At 39.1% G+C, this 22,176-nt stretch overlaps 1 protein-coding gene across 5 annotated transcripts in view; it reads left to right on the plus strand.

Moving 5' to 3' along the window:
- The window catches only part of apbb2b (amyloid beta (A4) precursor protein-binding, family B, member 2b), a 59,050-nt gene that overhangs the window by 27,979 nt on the left and 8,895 nt on the right, over positions 1 to 22,176 (plus strand). Inside the window, exons 4-12 of one of the 5 annotated variants that reach the window (XM_077524611.1) lie at positions 970 to 1,954; positions 10,636 to 10,883; positions 12,072 to 12,197; positions 12,743 to 12,814; positions 13,114 to 13,164; positions 15,625 to 15,710; positions 16,016 to 16,076; positions 17,727 to 17,873; positions 18,013 to 18,140. In XM_077524611.1, coding sequence (XP_077380737.1) covers positions 988 to 1,954; positions 10,636 to 10,883; positions 12,072 to 12,197; positions 12,743 to 12,814; positions 13,114 to 13,164; positions 15,625 to 15,710; positions 16,016 to 16,076; positions 17,727 to 17,873; positions 18,013 to 18,140 — 1,886 coding nt within the window. In that variant the 5' untranslated portion in view covers positions 970 to 987. Of the gene's footprint in view, positions 1 to 969; positions 1,955 to 6,178; positions 6,304 to 10,635; positions 10,884 to 12,071; positions 12,198 to 12,742; positions 12,815 to 13,113; positions 13,165 to 15,624; positions 15,711 to 16,015; positions 16,077 to 17,726; positions 17,874 to 18,012; positions 18,141 to 20,157; positions 21,350 to 22,176 lie in introns of those variants that run through there. The other 4 variants (XM_077524612.1, XM_077524614.1, XM_077524613.1 and 1 more) reach the window with 4 other exon arrangements.

Genomic DNA, 22,176 nt, shown 5'->3' on the forward strand with positions numbered 1-22,176 from the left:
GTACATCCTGTCCGAATGTCTGGGAGGGAGGCTTTTACAAATTATGGAAAATGTCCTTTTTTCAATATTTTCAAAGGATCAATTGTTAAATTGGACTGATACTTTGCGTGACAAATGGGGGAATTGTTGTTACTGCGATTAACTGACTGCGCTCTACTCCCAAGTCGATCGCTAAGTGTCTGGGGGGTAGGGGTGGGGGGTGGGGGTCAGGTTTTGCGTGTGCATATTATTATTGTTATAGGGTATATTAAAAAAGGTTGGGGGTTTTTTTTAAGAAAAAAGGAGGTCAGCTTTTTACGTACCTCACTTCGTTCAAATAAGGTGCTGAGCTGTGTCAGCGGCCCAGAATTTTAGCTCACTGGTAGTGCTCTGCGCTTCCACATGGAGACGTGAGCATGGCATGGGTTGGACCCCCGTTTAGAAAATAAATAAATACATCAATTACTGGAGATTGGCAAAAGTTGGGCTTTGAATATTTCACCATTTGATTTGTCAAGTAAGTAGTAATGTATGACATTTTTGAGTAAACTTTGAGAACTTTGAGTATAACATAGAATACACGTGAAAAAAATCAAATAAAAACAATAAAATACCCAAGATAAAATATTTGAGGTGAACATTAAAAACAAGAAAACAATCTTGGATCTTGATTTGAAGAAAAGATGCTAAAATTTATGTTGGGTAGATTCATTGGCAAACGAAAATGATTTTTGATTAATCCAGACTTTGTTTGCAGTTTAATTAGGAAAATCCCAATTCAAACTCAAATTTCATTGGTCAGACTAATTTATTTTTGTACTGTACTTATGTATGTTAATAGATAAATAAAAATAGAGTTCCATCCCGATTAAAGGAAGCAACTATAAAAGATTCCAGCGCAAAGAATCATTTTATAAGTAGCAAATCTCAGCCTTAATTTGGCGGAGGTTTCTTTTAGTGCATTCACTTTTGACATCCTTTCTCTTTCAGTGGATCTATCTGACTGCCATGATGATGTCAGTAGACGTAACCAATCGCAATGGCCCCTCTGCCAAGCCTCCAACTTCACTCAGCCTGCGCTCCTCCCACAATCAGCTCCTCAGCAGCGACGTCATCAAACAGGGCTCATCCACGCCGCCCAAGTGTCGCAAAAAGTACGCGCTCACAAATATCCAGACTGCCATGGGCCTCGGCGAGGCGGTGCCACCTTCATCATCACCCTCTTCATCATCTCCACAACTGCCCACCCCCAACAATCCCAAACTGGCCAAGAACGGGGTCAACCAGCTCCGTAAAGCTGGACAGGATCACAATAAAAATACCACAGACCTTGAGTGTAATTCAGAAATCATATCGGAGGATCTGAGTGTTAACACACCTGAGGAGCCTGAAAGTCACTTGGAGGATGTTGCCGAGTTGCACCCAAACGGTAACACAGACCCCCAGTCGGACCAAAGGTCAGAATCAGAGAGCGGCTGTAACATCAACACGGTTGATCTCAAACTCAACGGCAACTCGGGAGACATCGTTTATGACCTGAACATTGAGGCGGAGCAAAGGGACGACATCAGCATCCTGTGCGAGAAGGAGATCAAGTCTCTGATGAAGGCCGAGGACGATGAGGCGGCGGAGGAGCATCAAGATGATGAGAAGAAGCCATTGTTGTTTATGAAGAGCGAATCTCCAGTGAATACTTCATCCACTTTAGAGATCATCTCAGACCTCCGCTTGAAGGACTCCCCTGTGCCCCCTCCACCTTTCCCACCCAGACAAGCCAGCCCAGAGGACACACCCCTACTCTCGGTGGCCTCCTGCTCCTCCTCCTCCTCCTCGTCCTCTCCAGAGACTAAGAAAGACAGAAGGACCGGGGCAAAGACGGACTGCGCTCTGAACCGTATCCAGAATTTGAACCCGAGCGATGAAGAGTTGAGTTGGACCACTTTGTCGCAGGAGAGCAACTCGCCTGAGGAGACAGGTACACGCAACATTTTGTTTTAGATTTACTGTGTGTCTTTGTAGGTTTGCTTTGGTTTCTTCTTCATTGGCCCTTCATCCATTTATAGTGACTTGATTTGTGCACATATGACCAATTTAGGACATTGCTGGAACAGAATAACAAACACTGCAGTCTGCTGTAAATCCCCCACAATCCCTCTGGGACAGCAAGTTCTTCCATTGCCTAATGGGTGGTGAACCATTTAGACTGCATCCTGTTCCCTGTGTGTCTGCATGTAGACCAGTCAAGAGTTAAATCTATAGTAAACTTAATCTCTCATTTACTTTTTTTTTCTCACTTTCCACATGCTTTTTGTCTTATATCCCCGAGAGGTGGGCTATTTTAGATCTTGATAATCTTCATATCTTAGTTCATCCATTTTCTATACCGCCTCTCCTTATTAGGGTCACAAGTAAGCTATCCCTGTTGACTTTGGACGAGAGGACTGGATCGGTTGTCAGTAAATCACATACTTTAATTAACATCTATTTAATCATCTACTTTTTTAAAAAAATAAGTTGCTGAGGCCGAAGTTTTTGAGTTATAACTTGGATAGTTTTATCCTCCTGTAAGAATTCATTTCAAAAGCTGTCTACTCTTGTCATCTTGGTCAGGATTTTACCACAGGAGGAATATCACTAGACTTCTTTTGTAAGAATGCGCCACTTCTTCAAACATTCAGGGGGTTATTGTTGGTATTGTCAGCAAAAACATTCTGACCAGCAGTAATTTAGGGTGATGGACAGATTATTAGCTACATGTTCCTTGTCAACTCCTCTAGGTAGTGCTGTGCAATTAATCGAAATGCAATTACAATTTTAATTGTTACACTCCACAATTACAAAATAAGCATAATCGTAAAATTAAGATTATTTTCATCCAAAAGGAACTTGCATAATTAGTGTTTCAAAATTGTCCTACTGTACAGTGCACATGCTGCACTCCAACTTCAAGTTTTTGCTAACATAAATAAATAAATAAATAACTATTATTAGAAATAAATATTATTATAAATTCTGTTTGGTCCAAAAGGAACTTACATAATCATATTTTTTCTATTTTTTAAATTGGTCTTAATATTTTTAAATGTTTGAAACATGTTCTTGTCTTGTACCAAAAAAATAATAGTTTTAATAATCGTGATTTCAATTACTGCCAAAATAATTATGATTATTATATTTTCCATAATCAAGCTGCCCTACCTCTAGGGTGCGTTTTTTCTGTTCTTTTATTTAAAGGGATGCACCCACTTGCGACATTTAAATCGACATAATTTGAATGATACTTAATTAAGGAAGCCTGATACAGGTGGGTCAGATTGATAGCTACAGTACTTAGCAGCTCTCCACTAATATTAAACCGACTTTGATTGGTAACCCATCAGTGTGCTTGACCTTGCTAGAGTTCAGATAATTACATTGTTTTTAATCAACTTGGGCCATTTTTAATTTTCAAAAAAAGCCTCACATTAATTTTGTATGCGAACATGGACAAGAATGCGACATACGTGAAATCCATCCATTCTCTGTACTGCTTTTCCACATTTGGGTTGCTGCTAACTGTAACCCATGCCTTACAATTGTCCCTCATCAATTACACACAACATTCTTCATGATCAATTTATTGACTAACATTAGGACGCCCATCCCGATTTATTTAAACATTAACATTAAACATTTAAACTATGAAATTAATGAGGATGACTGTAATTGAAAATTTTGACTTATTCGTGTTGGCAGCTTGATGCTTAATTGCTTTCCACTTCCAAAGGTCTGTCAACTCATATGTTCGTAAAAATGTTGTGTAAAAATCTTGCCATTCATGTCAGTTGGGCCTTTTAAAGCCTCTTATTGTTGTCGATCTCATCCATCTAGTTCTGAGTGGCCTGTGACATGAGTGCAGCAGTACACCAAGCTTTCAAGCCTTTGTGAGTTATGAGGCCAACTAGCTGTTTAATTTCTCCCAGAATACCTCTCATCTTACCCTCTAGTGCCTCCGTGGATTCTTTTTCATCCAAGTGAACCACAAAATTGTGTGATGCTATGCGGTGCTGAGTTACTGCTTATTACAGGACCATATATGCGTTATCATGCATGTTGCAACACTATCACAAATGTTGAATTTCCTTAAGTGATCATTTTATAGTTATTATTCTAGTTTATTAATTATTAATTTAAAATCTAAATAAATGTATTTTACATTTGACACACCACAGAGTAGGGATGTAATGATATCCAAACATCACAATACGATATTATCACGATATGAAGGTCACAATACGATAATTATCACGATATTGTGTGGAGGTTGGTGATACAAAAGAGTTCACAATATTGTAAAAAAAAAAAAAAAAAAGAGCTCATACTAAAAAAAAAAGAACACACAATATTGTGCTTTTGTACATTACAGCAATGCATATAAACACCTACAATCTATATGACTTAATATTGAGGCACTTACTTGCTAATGCAAGTACACATTGAGTTCCTCCACATATTGACTCGGTTCACAAGCATACTGTATTACGTGGCCCTTCATCTGACCATTAACATGAATTTTAAATATAGAAGGGCCAAAACATGCCTTGTGAAAATTAAACTGCACAAAAAAAACTAGCCACTAGAGGGTGTTAGAACTGCATAAATGGAAATCAACCTGACTTTTTTTTTTTAACAGATGTGCTGCTTTTAATATCGTGACATGACGACGATATACTTTGGCAGTTTTAATATTGCGATATCACGATATTGCCATTATTGTTCCATCCACAGAGTAGTGTTAATAACTTGATTTAAAAAAAATAAAAAATAATCAAAATCATGAAAATCCAACTGTTCTAGCCAGTCAGCTACAAACACGTTGGATAAAGATGCACTTGTAATAATTACTTATTTTTGTACAATCTTAAGTTTTGTGCTGCTGGCAAATGAAATGGTAACCTCGGGGCTATTTTTGGAGAAATCTTCATGTGCTAATATTGCCAAGGCGCGATTGACAAGCTAACTGACGTATTGTTTTTATTTATTTAGTCATATTGTGCATGTTTTTTTTCTGCCGACTAAATGCCGCCATCAAATACCAGAAAACTGTCACCACCCCTAAACGTCTAATCCGAGAATCGCCCCTGCTATATCTCCACAATTGATTACAGTACTGCATAGTTCTCCATCCTTGCACATGTTTTCAATAATTATCTTTAAACATGCATAATCTCTTTACAAACAAATTCACTTTCTGGAGTCTTTAAGACGAGAATGACCTCCAAAAGCGAAATTAGCTCAAGGCATTTTCCAGGAAGCTGAGCTGAAAACTGAACTGAGTGGTTAAAAAGTAATATCTTTTTGCTGTGTGTTCCTTATGCAATCCCTAAAATTAAACTAAAACATCTTGGACCGAACTGTAGATCCTGCCCCTGATGACTTGCAAACATCTGCAAAATTAATGTGTTTCAAGTATATTTAACATCAACTTGGTGTCTAGCTGCTGCCTTGTTTCTCGAACAAACTCAATTACTTTTTACATTTCATTTTTCTCTGATTCTTTCTGGTGTCGGCATATGAGATCAATATGTGTAACAGTATTGATGGAATTGAAAGCAATGGGGAATCAGTGTTATGTTCACAAAATTCATCATCCTCCTGTTTGTTTCCTGAACCTTTCTCGAATTGATTTAACCCATAGTTGTCCGTACTTCCTATCTCTCTGTCTCTGATGCTGACAAAGCAATGTTGGTTTCCCAGGTGTGTGTCAGATTCCTCCCGGGATGTTGCGGTTTCGAGGTCCTGTATGACAGTGCTTTCGCACTAGGGAGCCAAAACACACATGCACATGACGAGGTCTGAAAACGTTCTGCAACATTCCCAAGAGAATTGAAGTTGAATATTTGGCTTTCCTACCTCCGTAAACCACAATTGCTTAAACAGACAGATTTTAATCTTCCTCACCGCTCCTTGATGACCTGAAGGTTGCTAGGGCAACCGTATGAGGTGAAGCCGTTTTGCGATCAACATTTCATGAGGATGAGTGAGACAGATGTTTTGAGTGTAGTTCAGCACCGACAAACCGAAACATTCTGTTAAGCTCGCATCTTTTGCCATCTCTCTTGTTGGCTTCTCTCCCCCTTTCGTCGTGTCCTCCCTCCCTCGCCTCTCCGGCTCTCGTCACCCCCCACTCTCGCAATGCGGCCCCCCCTCCACGTCCTCTCTGTCTGGGGTTGTGTGTGTTTGGCAACAGCTCTGGGTTTTCATGCCGTACAAGGCAGCTGGCAAACTACAGTATGATGCTGGGGAAAGACTACATGCTTGCTATTGTCATTGTCAATTACGAGGGTAGGTGTGTTTCTCGGTCTCTCTGTGACTGTGGGCTAGTTTGAGCTGTGCATGTGCGTGAGTGAGGGAGTGAATGGGATTCCAAGTTTTATTACCATGACAGTTTTCTGAATTTCTGCCATTTTTTTGTGTGCATGCTGTTGGTATAAGTATGTATTGATTGGATTAGTGCAGTTTGTGTGTTTGCATTTATCAAACATGTGTATGTTTTTTTTGTTTTTATTTTTTTTTTAGTTTTGCGTCGCAAGCTCTCCCCTCCCCCTTATACTCAACTCGCTACAGAGCTGGCTGCATGCTAACTATAGCTAATGTGGCTAAATGGAAAGGAGCACATATTTGTATGAGTAAAACAGGTGAACGCTCGCGGTTAGTCTCGCTGGCGTCATGCTAAGACTTCTAATCCTGTGACGACCCACATGGAGTGATGCTGCCCGAGGGTGACGGTGCAAACTTTGAAGCACGATGCAGCCTTCCAGCCAAGGCTGCTGGAGCTGTCGGTCTCTGACATTCTCTTCCTCTCTCTACTCTCTCACTCTCTGTCTCTCCTGAGTGTTTATGTGCCTAATCCACATCCACTTGTCTCCTCATCTCACACCAGTACCCTCTCTGCCGACACTTGTAGTTTGATGCTCTGACCTATTTTTGCTTTAGATAGACTGCTGCCAGAAGCTTCTTCTTTCCTCAGGCCACCTTTCGTGAATCCGAATCATCACAAGGTTGATAAAGCCTCTTTTGACGGAGGGCCAAAACTCAAGAACCATGTTTCTGTGGCTGGAATTGATCACAATGTTTTTCTGAGCATCCTTAAGTTTCCATTAGGCTCACGCTTGTAAAAATGGGTAAGCGCTTTAGAGCAGGCTTGTAGAAGACCTTGATGAAGAAGTTATGGCGAGACAGCGAGGAGTGAATAATTTAATATGACAGACATTTCGAGGTCTGCTCTGCCGTCAGTCATCGTTGTCCTTCGTTTTATTGGGAGCCATTGAGTGGTCCTTAGGTTCTTACTAGGGTTCAAGTTATAAGATTTGTCGGGGTCTCCAGTTTTATTAGTACATGCAAGGGCGTATTTATGTGATAATACATACATTACTGTACTACATAGGGAGTATGCCACTTTGCAAGTTTATATTTGACCTGAGTGTACGGTAATTGGCAGCTTGGTGATGAAGTGCAATGCTGTCGTGCTTGACTGAAAATAGTGTGTTTTTTTAAGTCTCATTAACATGAATAGTAGCGTTACATGGAAAATGCATGGCAATATTTTTGAGGGGCAAAAAGAGCTGACTCCCGTTTAACTCAAACCTGGGTTCTTTTTGCATTAGCATGTAGTGGAGATATTTCAACACAAAATACATGAACATTGAAATGTGCTTCAATTAGTTAATTGGTTAATAATGAGTGGCTGGACGAGACTTAACAGTTTCCCCTGAATGTTAATTCTTCATTTTGCCAATACATTTTAGACCAGGGACAGCCAACTAGTGGCCTGCACCCACACTCAGAGTAGCCCCTCAATTGATTTTCCCCAATGAACAGAATCTATTTTAAAACAAAATATAAAGTATTTAGTACAGACGAAATGTGTATCATTTTAAATTTAAGTAATTTAATGGTTTTGATTCTTCAGTCACAGTGTCTTATCACTTATATGCTATTTTTCAAACAGATCCATGGGCCCCGCATGTTGACCTTTGGTCTAACTAGTACCATGTGTGTGGTTTTAAACAATGCACAATCAGAGCAAAAAGGCATCTGTTTGCAGTTTCCTGTCTTACTACCGCCCTTCTTCATTATGTGCTGAGAAGGAGAGAAAAAAAAGTTAATTGGAAGCAATTAATTTCAGAGGCGGCTCATTTACTCAACTCTGCAAGCAGCCAATCATATTGTGTCCTGCTGAAAAGTATTACTCATCGCTGGTGACAGCCAGTATTAGAGGGTGTTAAAACCTTGAATTTTTAAAACAACAGTAAATTGTCAAACTGGTAGTTTAGCCCATGCGTAGATCCCCCATTTTGACCCAGATCGGGTTATTTTGTACCCAACTGTGTTTAAAGTGAACAGTCAGTTCTGAGTCGTAATAATGTTGTTCAACACTGGATGGCAGATATCATGTTGTAGCTCTAGGGAAGGACACTTTGCTCTATTACGGTGAGATGCTATGTAATGTTTGCTTTAACTGTAATTGCACAAACCTTGGGTTTTACTGTATTGCACACAAGTCACATCATTAAACCAACAATTAAGGCACACATTTAACTATCTATGGGCAGCAACACCACACTTAATAATGATTAATGTCCTTACTATGAAAAAAAGTTCAGTATTGGATGCCACATTGCATGCTGGGATTATTATGAGCGGCCAATCTCAACTAACAGGGTCTTTTTCTTATTTTTTCTTCACAAGAAAGCGTCAACAGTTTATAAATGGTAAATTCGTTTTCACCTGTTTTTGGGCTTTTCTACTTTAAGTACTCAAAGCACTCTAACAATGTCTCCTCATTTGACCTACTGATGACGCAGCATCAGGACCAACTGAGGGTTAAGTATCTTGCTCAAGGGCACTTTGACATGGTCACAAGGGTTGAGGATCGAATCCACATCGTTCGGGTTGGTAGACGACCTCTCCACCAGATGAGCCATGTCCTCCAAGAATATGGACATATTAAACGCTGTTAATAGTGCATACGGTGACTTAAATAAGTAGCTTGTTGTGTCGACTGCTGATGAAATTTGTGCCCCCTTCCATCATTTGAATTACTCATCCTTGTTTTAGTTGATTCTATGCTTCCAACTTCCTGGGAACAGTTTAAGAAAACCTTATTTTTTTTTTTTTCCAACATGAATGTTACACAAGACAGCTAGACAGAGGATGAATACATTGAGTGTCTTTGAACGCACCCTGATGCAATATGGGGAGCGCCAGACGACGGTGTCGTACAATTGTTCATACCTTCAAGTGATTTCTTTGGATAAACACTAACTGAACACAGCAGTTTGTGTGCAAGTGCCTACATTTCATTCCAGCCCAAGACCGTTAAAGCCATCACTATGACATATCACCTGCTGTCACGGACACGGCCCTTCAGGCTGCGTTTCATCAGCTTGGTCAGCACATTAAGGACTCTCGCTCTTGCGCCCTCATTCTCACTCACTCTCTCATACTCTCGCTTCCATACAGCTGTGCTCTTGTTGAGAGAGGAAGAAGCCAAATTTCTGCCTTTTGGTTAGAGTGTTGTCGAACTACTTTGCATCGTTTTGAGAGGTGTTTTGAGTGTTTTGTTCAGATTATTTAGCAAAATAAGAAAAAGTATCAGGAAAAACACTGCAAACATTTGATAGATGTTGTGTTGGATCTTATTTGAATGAGTTATTTTGGATGAGTGTTTATCATAAGTAATTTACCACCTTTTGAAGTTTTTACCATCTTCTTGAAGTTCACTTGCACCAAAATCCTATAAAAAGCAATGAGTGTGTAAATGTTGTTTGCTACTTTCAGACGAAGAAACCTTTCATTAGAGATGTGAGTGCCGTAACAGTGATTTAAAGTTTGCATTTCATCTTCACACCACGTCAATGTGTGCGTTTGTGTCATCTTGGTACCTGCTGTATTTCCTCCAAATGTGTCGCTGTCAAATAAATTACATCAGCCATCTGCTGCACGTTGTGCTGTTGGGCTCTTTATGCTACTGAGATGTTTAAATCTCAGTGTAAATACTAAGCCTACTCTGACATCTGCAATGAATCAAGCAAAGCTATTTTTTGGGACCTCCAAAAAAGAAGCAAAACAAAAAATAAAAACACCAGATGTCTTCTGCCATCACATGTGCTGCATTCAAGCTGCGGTTTGCAAAAATGATGTCATTTCCCTTTTGCTTATTTTGGCAGGTTTCACCAATGGAAAGAAATGCTGAAAAAGCGAGCTCTCATAAGCGTATAAAGAAAAACTTTTCAAGCAGCAATCTTGTGTAATTCAAGCTTACGTTTGCCTTTTTGCTTTTATTAGCCGCACATACAAATGACGTCTAGAGAACATCATCGTGTTTGTTTGTTCTGCCATTAAATCAGTCTATTTGGCTTTTGCTAGCAATACAAACAGCTAATTGTCCATTTCCCCTTCATAAATGTTAGACATAATTTCTTCACAGTGCTGTTTTCTGATTATGGTCATGTTACGTTTGTAAGCTGCGCCATGATTGCTCGTTATCTACAACGCGTACAGTATTTTATACTTGCAATTAGTTTATTTCTGTTCAAAAACATTTAAAATGTGTTTTAATAAGCTTAAACGTGTTTTTTCATTGCTGTTAGGTAACATCTTCCCTTTTCTTAGCAGATATCTGGAATGAGCAGTCATTCCAAACAGACACGGACCTGCCGCCTGGATGGAAGAAGATCACAGACATGGCGGGTATCTACTACTGGCACATTCCCACGGGCGCTACCCAGTGGGAGAGACCTGCCACCCACCCCGCACCCCCTGGACAGATGGAGCCCCAGGCACCGGGTGACCACATAAGCTCGACACCGCGTAAACAGTCTTTGGGTTCACTCAGCCCCTCCCCAACTCCCGAGCAAGAGGTGAGAGGCTGTAGAAAGCAAACATATATGTCAAGTTAACGTTGTTTTAGACAGGCCTTTCATTTAACTCTGCTTCGTGCATGACATAATTATAATAGCTGGTCTTCTAAGGAAACATGACAAATGAAGCTTACTGCAAAATCATCAGGGCAGACAATGGATAAACCTTTTGAGAAATATTAAATGCAATGCGACACATTATTGTCTTGTACTTTTAGCTTTTGAGTATGATTTGTCAACACCGCATGCAGTCAATTGAACATAGTTCCCATTATTTATAATTCTTTCACAGCATGCAAGAGAATATGTACTGCATGTTTGGAATTATATTTTACCAGCCGTAGCATTTGGTACACATGCACAATCTAAGCTCCAGATGTTTGTAGTTTGCTGCACTGTATCTCACAGAGATATTTTGATTGTCGTATTTAACAACAGTAAACCCAAACGTGTATTTGCTCTTTATGGATTTATGGCCCTCTTGTTTTCTGTGGTACCTATCCTCAACACTCTGCTATAAAAAAAGAAAAGAAAAAAAAAACTCACCAATTTGGGATTTTTGGCTTTCTATTACGCCCCAAGATGCCAGAAGATGGCGCCAAAGCTCTATTAGGAACATTAGTAATTTGTCATAAGTCAAGTCAAGTAATCTTTATTTATATATAGCGCTTTCAAACAGTTGTACAGTATATTCAAGTTGTACATCTTGGCTGATGCTTTTTGTAGTTTTAGTGGAAATTATGATTCAAATGATCTATAAGACATTTATATTTAAGAGTAATACTATAAGATGAGTTTGAAATGATTTTAAAGTGTTTTGTGGTATGGTTAATGTTACTTTCAACTATTAATATAGACAATTAAAAAAAAAAAAAAATCAGTCAGTCCCTGTCCCCCACAAGCGAGATGGAAGAGGCAAAATATTTTAAACGATTCTCAGTACTACATAGTGCAGTTCTGCACTATACTACTGCAAACTAAAATCATAAACACATTATAAACATTACCTCTCTAACAGTGTTGATCAAAACTGACCAATCTCATAAGGCAGAATTTTTGATACAGCTATTATATTTGATCTCCTAGTTTGTGCACCTGTACTTAATATTTATAGCTGTCCGCTGACATCTCACCGCTTTGCTTTTGCTTGTGCGTGTGGTTTTGTTTCTTGGGTGTCTTGTCTTGTAGTCATGTCAGGCTGAGGTCTTCTTCAGGGGCTCCACTCGCTCTGGGAGCACCACCTCCGACAGCTCAGTGGAGCCTCTCCACGAACACATCCTGCCCACGTGTGGATTTGTCAACAGCTGCTATTTTGTAAGTAACCTGCATGGGCCTCTTTTCCTCATCTGGAAACATGCGCAGATAATTAATCTTGATGATCTGATCTATAGTTTCCTGTATACCTGACAACAATAAACAACCTAACAAGACAGGCGAGCAATGAGAGCAAGGCAGAGAAAAGACTGTCAATAATCCGGTGGCGTAGTGGAGCACAAGAAGAGTGAGACAATCAATCAATCAGTCAGTCATACAGAATGATGGATAGTCACGAAGAGGAAGGAGATTGATAGAGAGGTGCGGCTGGCAGATAAAACATTGACTTAGATGGGATTGACTGATGTTGGCAGATGGATGGGCCACAATCCATCCGAGCACATCCATCTGGTGGAGGTGTCAATCTTTACTGCCTTGCTTCTCAATGCGCCATCATGTGCGTGCTACATTAAGTTGCATCTTTTTACGTTGTTAGCACACAAAGGGAATTTTGAAGCGATTCGGAAGGTTTTTACGCTTTATCCATTGCGGTATGTACTCATTGATTGAGTTTTTTGAAAATCTTTTTTTTTTCCCCTGATCAGCCTCGATCTACATCTCTACAGGGGATGTCAGAACAAGAGTGTACCCCCCAGAATCAAGAAGACAAAGAAAAGGTGGGAAACTGCTCAATTTCTCATTTGGCCCTTCTGTCAGGCCTTCCCCAGTAAATGAAATCCTTGCCGATTATCATGTATTTTCATTTTTTTTACTAATTCGTATTGGAAAGGTGAATGTTCAATAGGAGCAAGAGGCTTTTTTTTTTAGCTTAATAGTTGCTCCTCATTGTAACAAACACCAGTGTGCAGTGAGCAAGTTAGTTAACAGCTTTGTTCTGTCTCTCTCTCTCCTTGACTCCCCCTCCAACCTTGACCCCCAACTATATGTGCACTTGTGTTCTAAACGCCATTTGTAGAAACACATGTGGGGTGATTTTGGCGGAAAGATTGATAGTGAAGTGTGGAAGGCAAGTATTCAAATGAGCCTCATCGCCAGCCCAAACTGTGAATGTGTGGATTCATTATCATTAATTGTTCCCCATTAACTGCCTGGACAGCATGTGTGGGCTGAAGCTCTAACATCGACCAGCCTAGCACAGTATTGTGCATTTGCTTGATGGGCAGAAACATCTTGTGGCTGTCTTTCTTGTCTGTTCACTCAACTTTCCTGTTGCATAGATATGAATGTGTTTGCACAGTGTTTTTTCATACTACGCAAGCTCCCTTTGCTTGAAGTCTGAGCATGTCCTGTTGCATAAAAGCGCACCATTGCCATCGCTCCATCCAGCCAGAGCACTCTGCTATGCACTTTGGATGCATGTTGGGATCTAGACGTTAATGGTTTGTGATGAGTTTGTGTCCTTTTAGCCCTTCTTCCACATGAACATTGTGACCATGTCAAATGACTTTGTGGTGAAAATTCCTATCCACTAAATTACCATAAAGCCTGATTATTAATCCCAGTGTACTGCAAATTAGAGGTTGAACACACTATTTGACACTTTAGCACTCCGAAATGTTGGCCTGAAGTTGATTGAAAATCACGTTTTAACTTTAACAAGTCCAAGGTCCACACAGCTAGCTATTTAAATATACCTGTTTTATTAAAAATTAGACTGGCAGCGTAGTCACTCGCAAATTATGCTACTTTATCCTCAAACATAACAAAGGCAACCACTAACCATATCTGATGAACAGCCTGAATTCTCACTCTAGCCATCAATTTGCAAGTTCGCCAAATAATGAAATAAGACCGATAGATGGTCAATCAACAACTTTTTTTATTGTGAAAAATTAACAGTTACTGTTAACCTGAAGAAAAACCTGGCAGGCCACCAGGCTTTTAATGCACAGGGGGGAACACTGAACTTCATTTAGTAAATAGTTTTGCTTGAAAGTTTACATACCCTTGGGGTGCTGATTCTAATAACCCTTAAACATACATTTGTACAGATCAAGGCCTCCTCAGATAGACACCTTGTTTCTGCATCTGAGGTTGAGTAAATAAATCCATTTGGCCAACATTTGTGGAGATACATGAAATAACACTGTATTCATATACAACTTGAATTACAAATTATAGTGTTTGTTATGCATAGTATTGGGTGTATTTGAAACAATTTGACATATTTTGGCCTATACTAAAACCACTACATTATGTTTGATTGAAACCAAACTGAATAGTCATTTTGCAAACTGTCTTTAATTCATTCACTGCCATTGACATGTATACTTGTGAATTACATTTTTTTTTTCAACGGGGAGCGTCGGATGCTGCTCCACTGTAAATTTCAACTTGGAAGCAACCTTACTGATGCATAACCTCCACCAGTAGATTTTCCCCCATGTTAGAACGTTAACATAGAACCTGCACTAAAGCCTGCAAACATTTTATGAAAAATCCAAATCAATAACTTTGATGGAGATTTTCCTCTTTTTCTATTAAACTGGAAATTGAATTTAGGGGAAGAAAACTAATCTTTTTTTTCGGCATTTTGTTTCCTAGTGATCTCATTTATGAAGCTCGCTGTCTATCAAATAATACCATACTGTAAAAGCCGGAACCCTGGGGTGTGAAAGTGTGGATGAGGGCATAGAATAGACCTCTGGCTGTGTACGTTTGATACTGTATATACTAGCTTATTGGGGCTCTGCTAATAGGGCTCACGTCAATGGCGAGGGAATGGCCAGAGATATAGTGGTGTACCTTTGTGATGACGGAAAGCAAAAAAAAAACAAAAAACACACACAAGGGTTTTGTCAATGCTGTTAATGCTTTGTTAACTTTCATACACCCTGAGATGGACGGAACTAAGCAAATGCGGTTTATTAGCATCGGTTTATTAGCTCCGAGCTCCTTCCTCTGTTTCTTCCTCTGGAAATGAGATTAATTAAAATTAGCGGAATTAAAACAGAATGAGGAGGACAGTGTCTGGTTATTGTGTCATAGAAAAGTCATTGCTAGGATGGCGGGGAAATTTTACAAAATAGTGGTGCTGAAGAGACAACAGGGAGCAGAAGTGGAGGTGGAGGAAATGAAGATGCAAAGATTCTGTAAGGAGTGATCAGGCTGTATAGGATTAGAAATGAGCTCATCAGAGGGACCGACGAGATTATTTAAATCTAAAGATTGTGATGGTTTGAAGACATCTAGAGGAGGGAAAGTGAGTATATTGACAGAAGAATGATGCAGATGACACTGATTTAAATTTAGTGGTAGGTGCATGAAGTCCACGAGAAGTTGTGTCTGTAACGTCCTGGAAAAATGAAACATTTTTTATTTATTTTTTTTTTTTTTCATATCCAAAGAAGATGGAAAAACAAGATAAAAATCTTGACTCAAGCTTCCATGTGTGAAGGGGCTTTAAGGTCTTATGTGTGTCTTGGTTGTTTTCCAACATTCTGACTGTTATTTATACACACACCAGGACTTGCAGGCGGCTACGGTGAACCCTGACCCCAGTTTAAAGGAGTTTGAAGGTGCAACGCTTCGCTATGCATCACTAAAGCTAAGGTAAAATAACATATTACTTTTGCAAAACCACCATAGTTTTTAAATTCTCTCTTTGCTCTTGTGACTCAATTACCCGAAGCTCCACCTACATCTGGTTAGTTTCTCCTATCTAGTGTTTAATCGCTGTTAAATAACTTCCGACGAAGCAGGAAATTTATTCTACTTATCAGGAAATGGGTGTCTGTTAATGTAATGACTGTGGTAGATTTGTGTTCAGTGCAACGAATGGTCGCCACAGCAACACTCCATTGCTAATCTTATAACACATCACTGTATTCCGTATTTGCTTATGCTATTTATTCCAGGAACCGTCCAGCAGTGGAAGAAGACGACTCCAGCAGTGGCAACAGTGACCCACAATCAAAGGTAAAGACTTTGTTTACCAAACTGAAACTCACGTTCAAGCAGTAGCACCGCCTAGTGGAGGGGGAAAAAAAAACACTTGCGCCACGTTTCCTGTATGCATTCATTTGCTCTTTTTGATTGTTCAAAATGTTAGGGCCATGCATGCATTTGGAAACAAGAGCTTTAATTTGGATTTACCCAACTCAATGCACCTCTGAATGTCGCCACTACCATGTCACACTCAAAGAAGCCATTAAAAGTATACAAAAATGTAGTATAGCGCCACATAAATAAGTGCTAGTCGAAATTGGCTTGCTATCACCAACCAGTCAGAGAATGGGGAAATACTGACATTATTGTGATGTATTTTAAGTCTGATTAGTTGAACAAACAGTCCCATTGTTAGTATTGTCCAGCAGTACTGATTCTAAAACAGCCACATACATGTACTGGAAGCAGTGTACTGCATTTATAAAACCGATTTATTGATACACTATTTATGTATACACCTTAACTACTACTCTTGTGTGTATGATACTCTTACTGGAAAGAAAGACAAATAGGGCCATCTGCTGGATGTGGTGCTGCACTGCCTCCTCTGCCCCAAATGCAGAGTCACCATGCAGTGGCGTTTAGGTGTCATTTAATCTGTAAAGGTGGAATTTTTGATGTGATTCTTTTGTAAGATCTCATTAGCATGTGCAGGTCTTCTAAGTGTATTCCAAGACTCGCCATAATGAATTACCAGACATTGTATTTTTTATTTTTTTTTGCACATTTGTTCAAGTCATGTCATCTTTAATTAATAGCGCTTTCAAAAGTCAATATTGCCTGTCGACCTGCAATGAGTGTTTGAGTGAAGAGCGAGCCAGACACTCAACAGGCTCACTCACCCAAACATGCCTGCATAGAAAATGTGGACTATGCGTTCCATAAATAAAACACATTGCTCTACTTTATAAACTGGGTCAACCTAGTGCACACTTTGCACAAAATTCATATATGGAACATTCGTTGTGTTTGCATTTTTATCCTGTAACTTTCCTGTCTGCAGAGGTTTTTTGCACTTAATCTGTTGATTAATGTCAGGCACTTTTAAACCATTAATTACTCAAAAATAATCATGCGAAAGGATGCAAAATTGCAAGGTGATCATCTCTCTTGTTGGGATCATGGCTATTTGCTGAAGCGGGTTGGACAAGGTGACAGAGTCCTGTCTGAATGGGCAATAAATATTTGATGGAGAATCGGTTCGCTCTATTTGCTGTCTCCTGTCTCTAACAGCCACGTTTAACATTTGTCTGATTACACTGTGAAATTGACTTTTTTTTTTCTTTCATTTTTTGGTTTTTATCTGCCTGATAAAAGTTCTACTTTTGAATTTTACAATCTTAATTTGTCTTGAAACTAACTAGTGTAATTGATGGCATCATTGTAATGAATCCACAAGTCTAAAATTGTGAAAATAGTTTCTAGTGTCATTTTATGTCATTTATATATTTGTATATATATTTATATTTATATTTATATATACAAAACTACATTTGTTTGGCTATGTGACTCATTACAGTGGTCTAAAACACCCACTGCAGAAATGGGACCTAGCACAAGTTTTACCATTATGCCAATTTTTTTAAGTATCTTATTTTTACTTGTATGTTTGTGTCTCAGTGTTTTGCAGTCCGCTCTCTGGGATGGGTGGAGATGGCTGAGGAGGACTTGGCACCTGGCAAGAGCAGCGTGGCTGTAAACAACTGCATACGGCAGCTGTCCTACTCCAAAAACGACATCCGAGACACAGTTGGCATATGGGGCGAGGTGAGGGAGCTGCTGGCTTTTTTGTGGCAATGTTGCATTCACATCGAGAGCCAGAAGCCAGCTAAATTAAGTGATGAAAAATAGGAACAATATTATGAAATAGTTGTTCATAATGTGTGTGTGTTGTTCATGTGCTTAGGGGAAAGATATGTACCTGTTGCTGGAGAATAATATGTTGAACCTGGTTGACCCGATGGACCGTAGCGTCCTTCACTCTCAGCCAATCGCCAGCATCCGCGTCTGGGGTGTTGGACGTGACAATGGCAGGTAGGTTAGCATGGCAACATAAGGGCAGCCCTATCCTTTAATATTTCCTACTTCTGTGTTAGCCTACGATGGCGGGACTAAAGGCCGACAGAGATCATTAAATGATTGATGACGAAGGGACTTGATGAAAATGATTCATTATGACAAAGCACTGCATGAAAGGGAGAATTACCAATTTAGTTACTTATTCACTAAAAACGCACACCTCAGACTGTCTGCACTTCACTTTTACCTCTCTTTGTTCATTGCTGACCAGCATGCCCACAGTTCATCCACCTTACTGTAAGAAAGGGCAGTCCAAACAAACCCGAACAAGCCAATCATGGATAAGCAGCGAAAGAAGATAACCAGTAGAGGGTGCTGTGTTCCACAGAAGAAGACTGAATAGCAATGCAGTGTTTCAGTCAAGTGATCAGTACTGTACATTTATGTCAAACCAAAATTATATTCAATTATGGTATAAAAAATGTGACAAAGTAAAGATAGGGCGGCCTTGTATAAAACAGGCATCTTCAATTAAATTAATGATGGATTAGATTGCAAGGGATTTCTCAGGGCGAAGGTCCAGACCCCAAACGATTTGGATTTATATAGTTGGACACACAAATTGTATCAAAATGGCACATTACCTTTTCCTTATCAAAACTTATACTTATGGTTTTACAAATACTGTACAATAGAAAAGTGTAGGTCCATCCATTCATTTTTAAAAACTCTTTTTCTGAGACTTTCCCGAACTTTGGAACAAACCATGCTGCGTCTTAAATCCCTCAAATCTGTTGTGGTAAACAAATGGTTTGATTGGCTCATTATGGTTAGACCACAACAATGGCTACCATAGTACTGAATGTATAGCCTTGTACCCAGATTGTGCTTGCAACATATATGAGAAAATAAAGCCGCATGACGGTATATAATTGTACATACTTCAGCTTTATTTGACTGCCTTAAAAGGCAGATCCTGGCCTGGTGAGTGTTGTGGGCATCAGTAAATGAGAGTGTAGAGTTGTCTTGCTGTTAACTGGCTAACCTATTTTAGTCAGCCTGTGTTTTGAGTGACTCGGCCCAGATTTGCAGCCATCTGCAAATACACGAGTATGAATGTTCTTATTGCGTGTTTTGATGAATTGATGCAACCCTAAACACAGCAGCTCTACACACATTTTGGCTTTTGATATAATTGTGCTTCTGTAGTACAGTAGCAGTAGGAAGACTATATGTATCTTAGTCGAGCCTGGCTGTCAAGTCACTGTTGGAGAAACTCAGTGTGGGTGCAGTTTAATGCAAATTTGAATGTAAATTACGGAGTTCAAATGGAGAATGTCTGCTTGCACATAGTTTTGGGAAATAAACAGCAAAGAAATGGTTGACGTAGTTATTTAATTGTAAAGTTCACACAAACATGAGTATTTGTTTACAAATAATTAAAAAGTCAGTTTTTCATAATGAAATATGTCCCCTTTAAGATCTTAATCACCAATTAGTTATACACAACTGACAAAATCAATGAATCAATTTTTCACACCCCTACAGAATAACTTAATTTGAATCTCTGAATCTGAAATTGATCTCCTTCATTTTTGGAGACTGTTGGCTCTCTCACACAGGAAAAACGATTGCTCAATAGCTTTAAAGATTTCATTCACAAATTTTGTCAGTCTATTTCCCCCTATTTAAAACTAATTAAGGTGTGCTTTGCAGTTAGAGTAAAAAAGGCCCTTATGAGTTTTGATGTTGTCATGGCAACATTGCCACGACATTCAGACACAAGACTGCAGAGTTAGAATGCACACACATACACACTGTTTAAAGGAGATATCCCCCATGTGAGACAAATCGACCTTGTGCTCCTCAAGTATTTAACCTTTATTTGTGGCATTCTTATTTGGAGAGCCAATAACATCTCGGTCAGCTGCATGAGGGAGGAGGAGAAGGCGGCTCGGAAGAGAATGATACTGGAGGGGGTTGGCTGAAGAAGGAGGGGAAGAGAAGGGGGATGAGGCTGGTAGAGGGGGGAGGTCTGCTTACTACTCACTGGGGCTGCAGCATGCAGGTTGGGGAGTGTGCACTCATATGCAGAGCGTCTCAAAGATTCCTTTCCAAAACAGAGGAACAAAATCACTGTGAGTATTTTTTTAGTTTTTTTTTTTTGTCATTGTCGTATTTAGGGGGTCTAAATGATCAGACCAGATACTGAGATAGTTTTTCAGCATGCAAATCATTTTATTCCTCTTTTACATGAACTTGTGTGAGAATAATTGTGTAAAGATAGAAAATGCAATTGATTTGTGTTATATATGCATCCTCCGGAGCAGCTGCCACACCTCCCATGGGCCGCTAAACTCATTATCGCAATAGAAATGACTGAACCACATCAATGTTTTTGAGACCATTGGCATGAGTTGATGAGATTGTATTGGAAATTAGATACCACAACACACATGTACACACTTCTTTTGTTCACAACTTCTTTTAACTCATTCAGTGCCATTGAAGGCTATACACGTCAGAGATCCATTTTTACTGGGCTGGCAGTGAATGAGTTAGTCTTTTATGGTAAGTTTCTAGTAGTGATGGGAAAATGAAGCTTCATGAAGCACTCTCGGTGGCACTCTTGACTTACAGTTACAATAGAAATGTAATCAATTTCCATTCAATTGCACTATCCTTTATCATTAAACCAAGAGCACCATAAAGAGTAGTAAAAAAAAAAAAACACTTCAAGTGATTCATGAAGCATCATTTTCCCATCACTAGAAATGGAGTGCACTTATAGAGCGCATTTATCTATTCTACACCATATGGTGATCTATCAATACTCGTTTCCACAGAGCAGAGAGGATATATATGCCTGTTAGTATTATTTTATGCCCTGTGAGCATTAAAGTAACAGTTGTTTGAAGTTTAATAATTACCGTGACATCTACGATAATTTACATTTCTGTTGGAAGAATGACTTGAGAGCTTTTATTAAAACATGGGCAACCTGTATACAAAGTCTCTTTCAAAAATATGCTTTTTATTATTTATTTTTTTGGTCAGATAATGTTTGATCTTCCACTACAGATGTTTTTTTTTGGTCAGATAACGTTTGATCCTACACTACGTTTTGGGCCTTCATCATCTGAAGGCAACATATTTACTGTATTTAAACTGTCTTCTACTAACCTTTTCGCTTTCCCTCTTTGCTTCCGTGGATTCAGAGAGAGGTAATCACATTCCTCTCCTTTTGCGTCTCAATATCATCTTCGACATTTCTTATTGTTTCATTTCCTCTGCATCGCCTTCTTTCCGCCCTCTTCAAACTGACTGTGTATAAAATGAACACATTGTAGACATGTAGGAAATGAGAAGATCATCCCAGAGGAGACAAACTCTTTATGCCTGTTAACAGGCAGACCCGTGTTTCCTCTTTCATCAAACATTGAAAAATAAATTGAAAAAGACGTTATTGCAAAGTACCTTTCTTGCAGGGGTGTGTTGGCATGTTTGTGTGTTTCATGCTTTGCTTGTGTATTTCTTCTCAGCGGTGGTCCAATTCTTTCTTCCATTCTTCCTGTTACTTTATGATTCATGTATATCTTATTTACAGTGCTGCCACCTGCTGTCTCTCTATTCACCTTGCTCTCACGTCACGCTGTGCTATCGATCTTTAGGGTCTGTCGACCTGCCTAGTGTGTATGAGTGTGTGTCAGATTTTGCGATTTTCAGACCAATAAAGGTCAAGCTCATCTAAAATGTTTTATTAATTTATTTGGTTTATTTTATTTTATTTTTTTTACTAACAAATACTTTGGCACAATTTTTATCTTTTATAAGAAGTACATTGAATCATTATTTAGGTAGTTTTAATTTTTCTATATGTAAGCAACAATGTTAAGATTCAAACTGTGCATAATTTTATAGTGGCTTACAATAATAAAAATAAATAAATAATAAATACAGTTTAGCAATACAACCTTGGTACTGATGAACACGTTAGGCCTACTTGTATTTGTTGGTCATGACGTTGGTACTTGGGGTATTTTTTGAGATG

The sequence above is a fragment of the Festucalex cinctus genome, chromosome 6 (genome assembly GCF_051991245.1).
Source record: "Festucalex cinctus isolate MCC-2025b chromosome 6, RoL_Fcin_1.0, whole genome shotgun sequence".
Classification (NCBI taxonomy): Eukaryota; Metazoa; Chordata; class Actinopteri; order Syngnathiformes; family Syngnathidae; genus Festucalex; species Festucalex cinctus.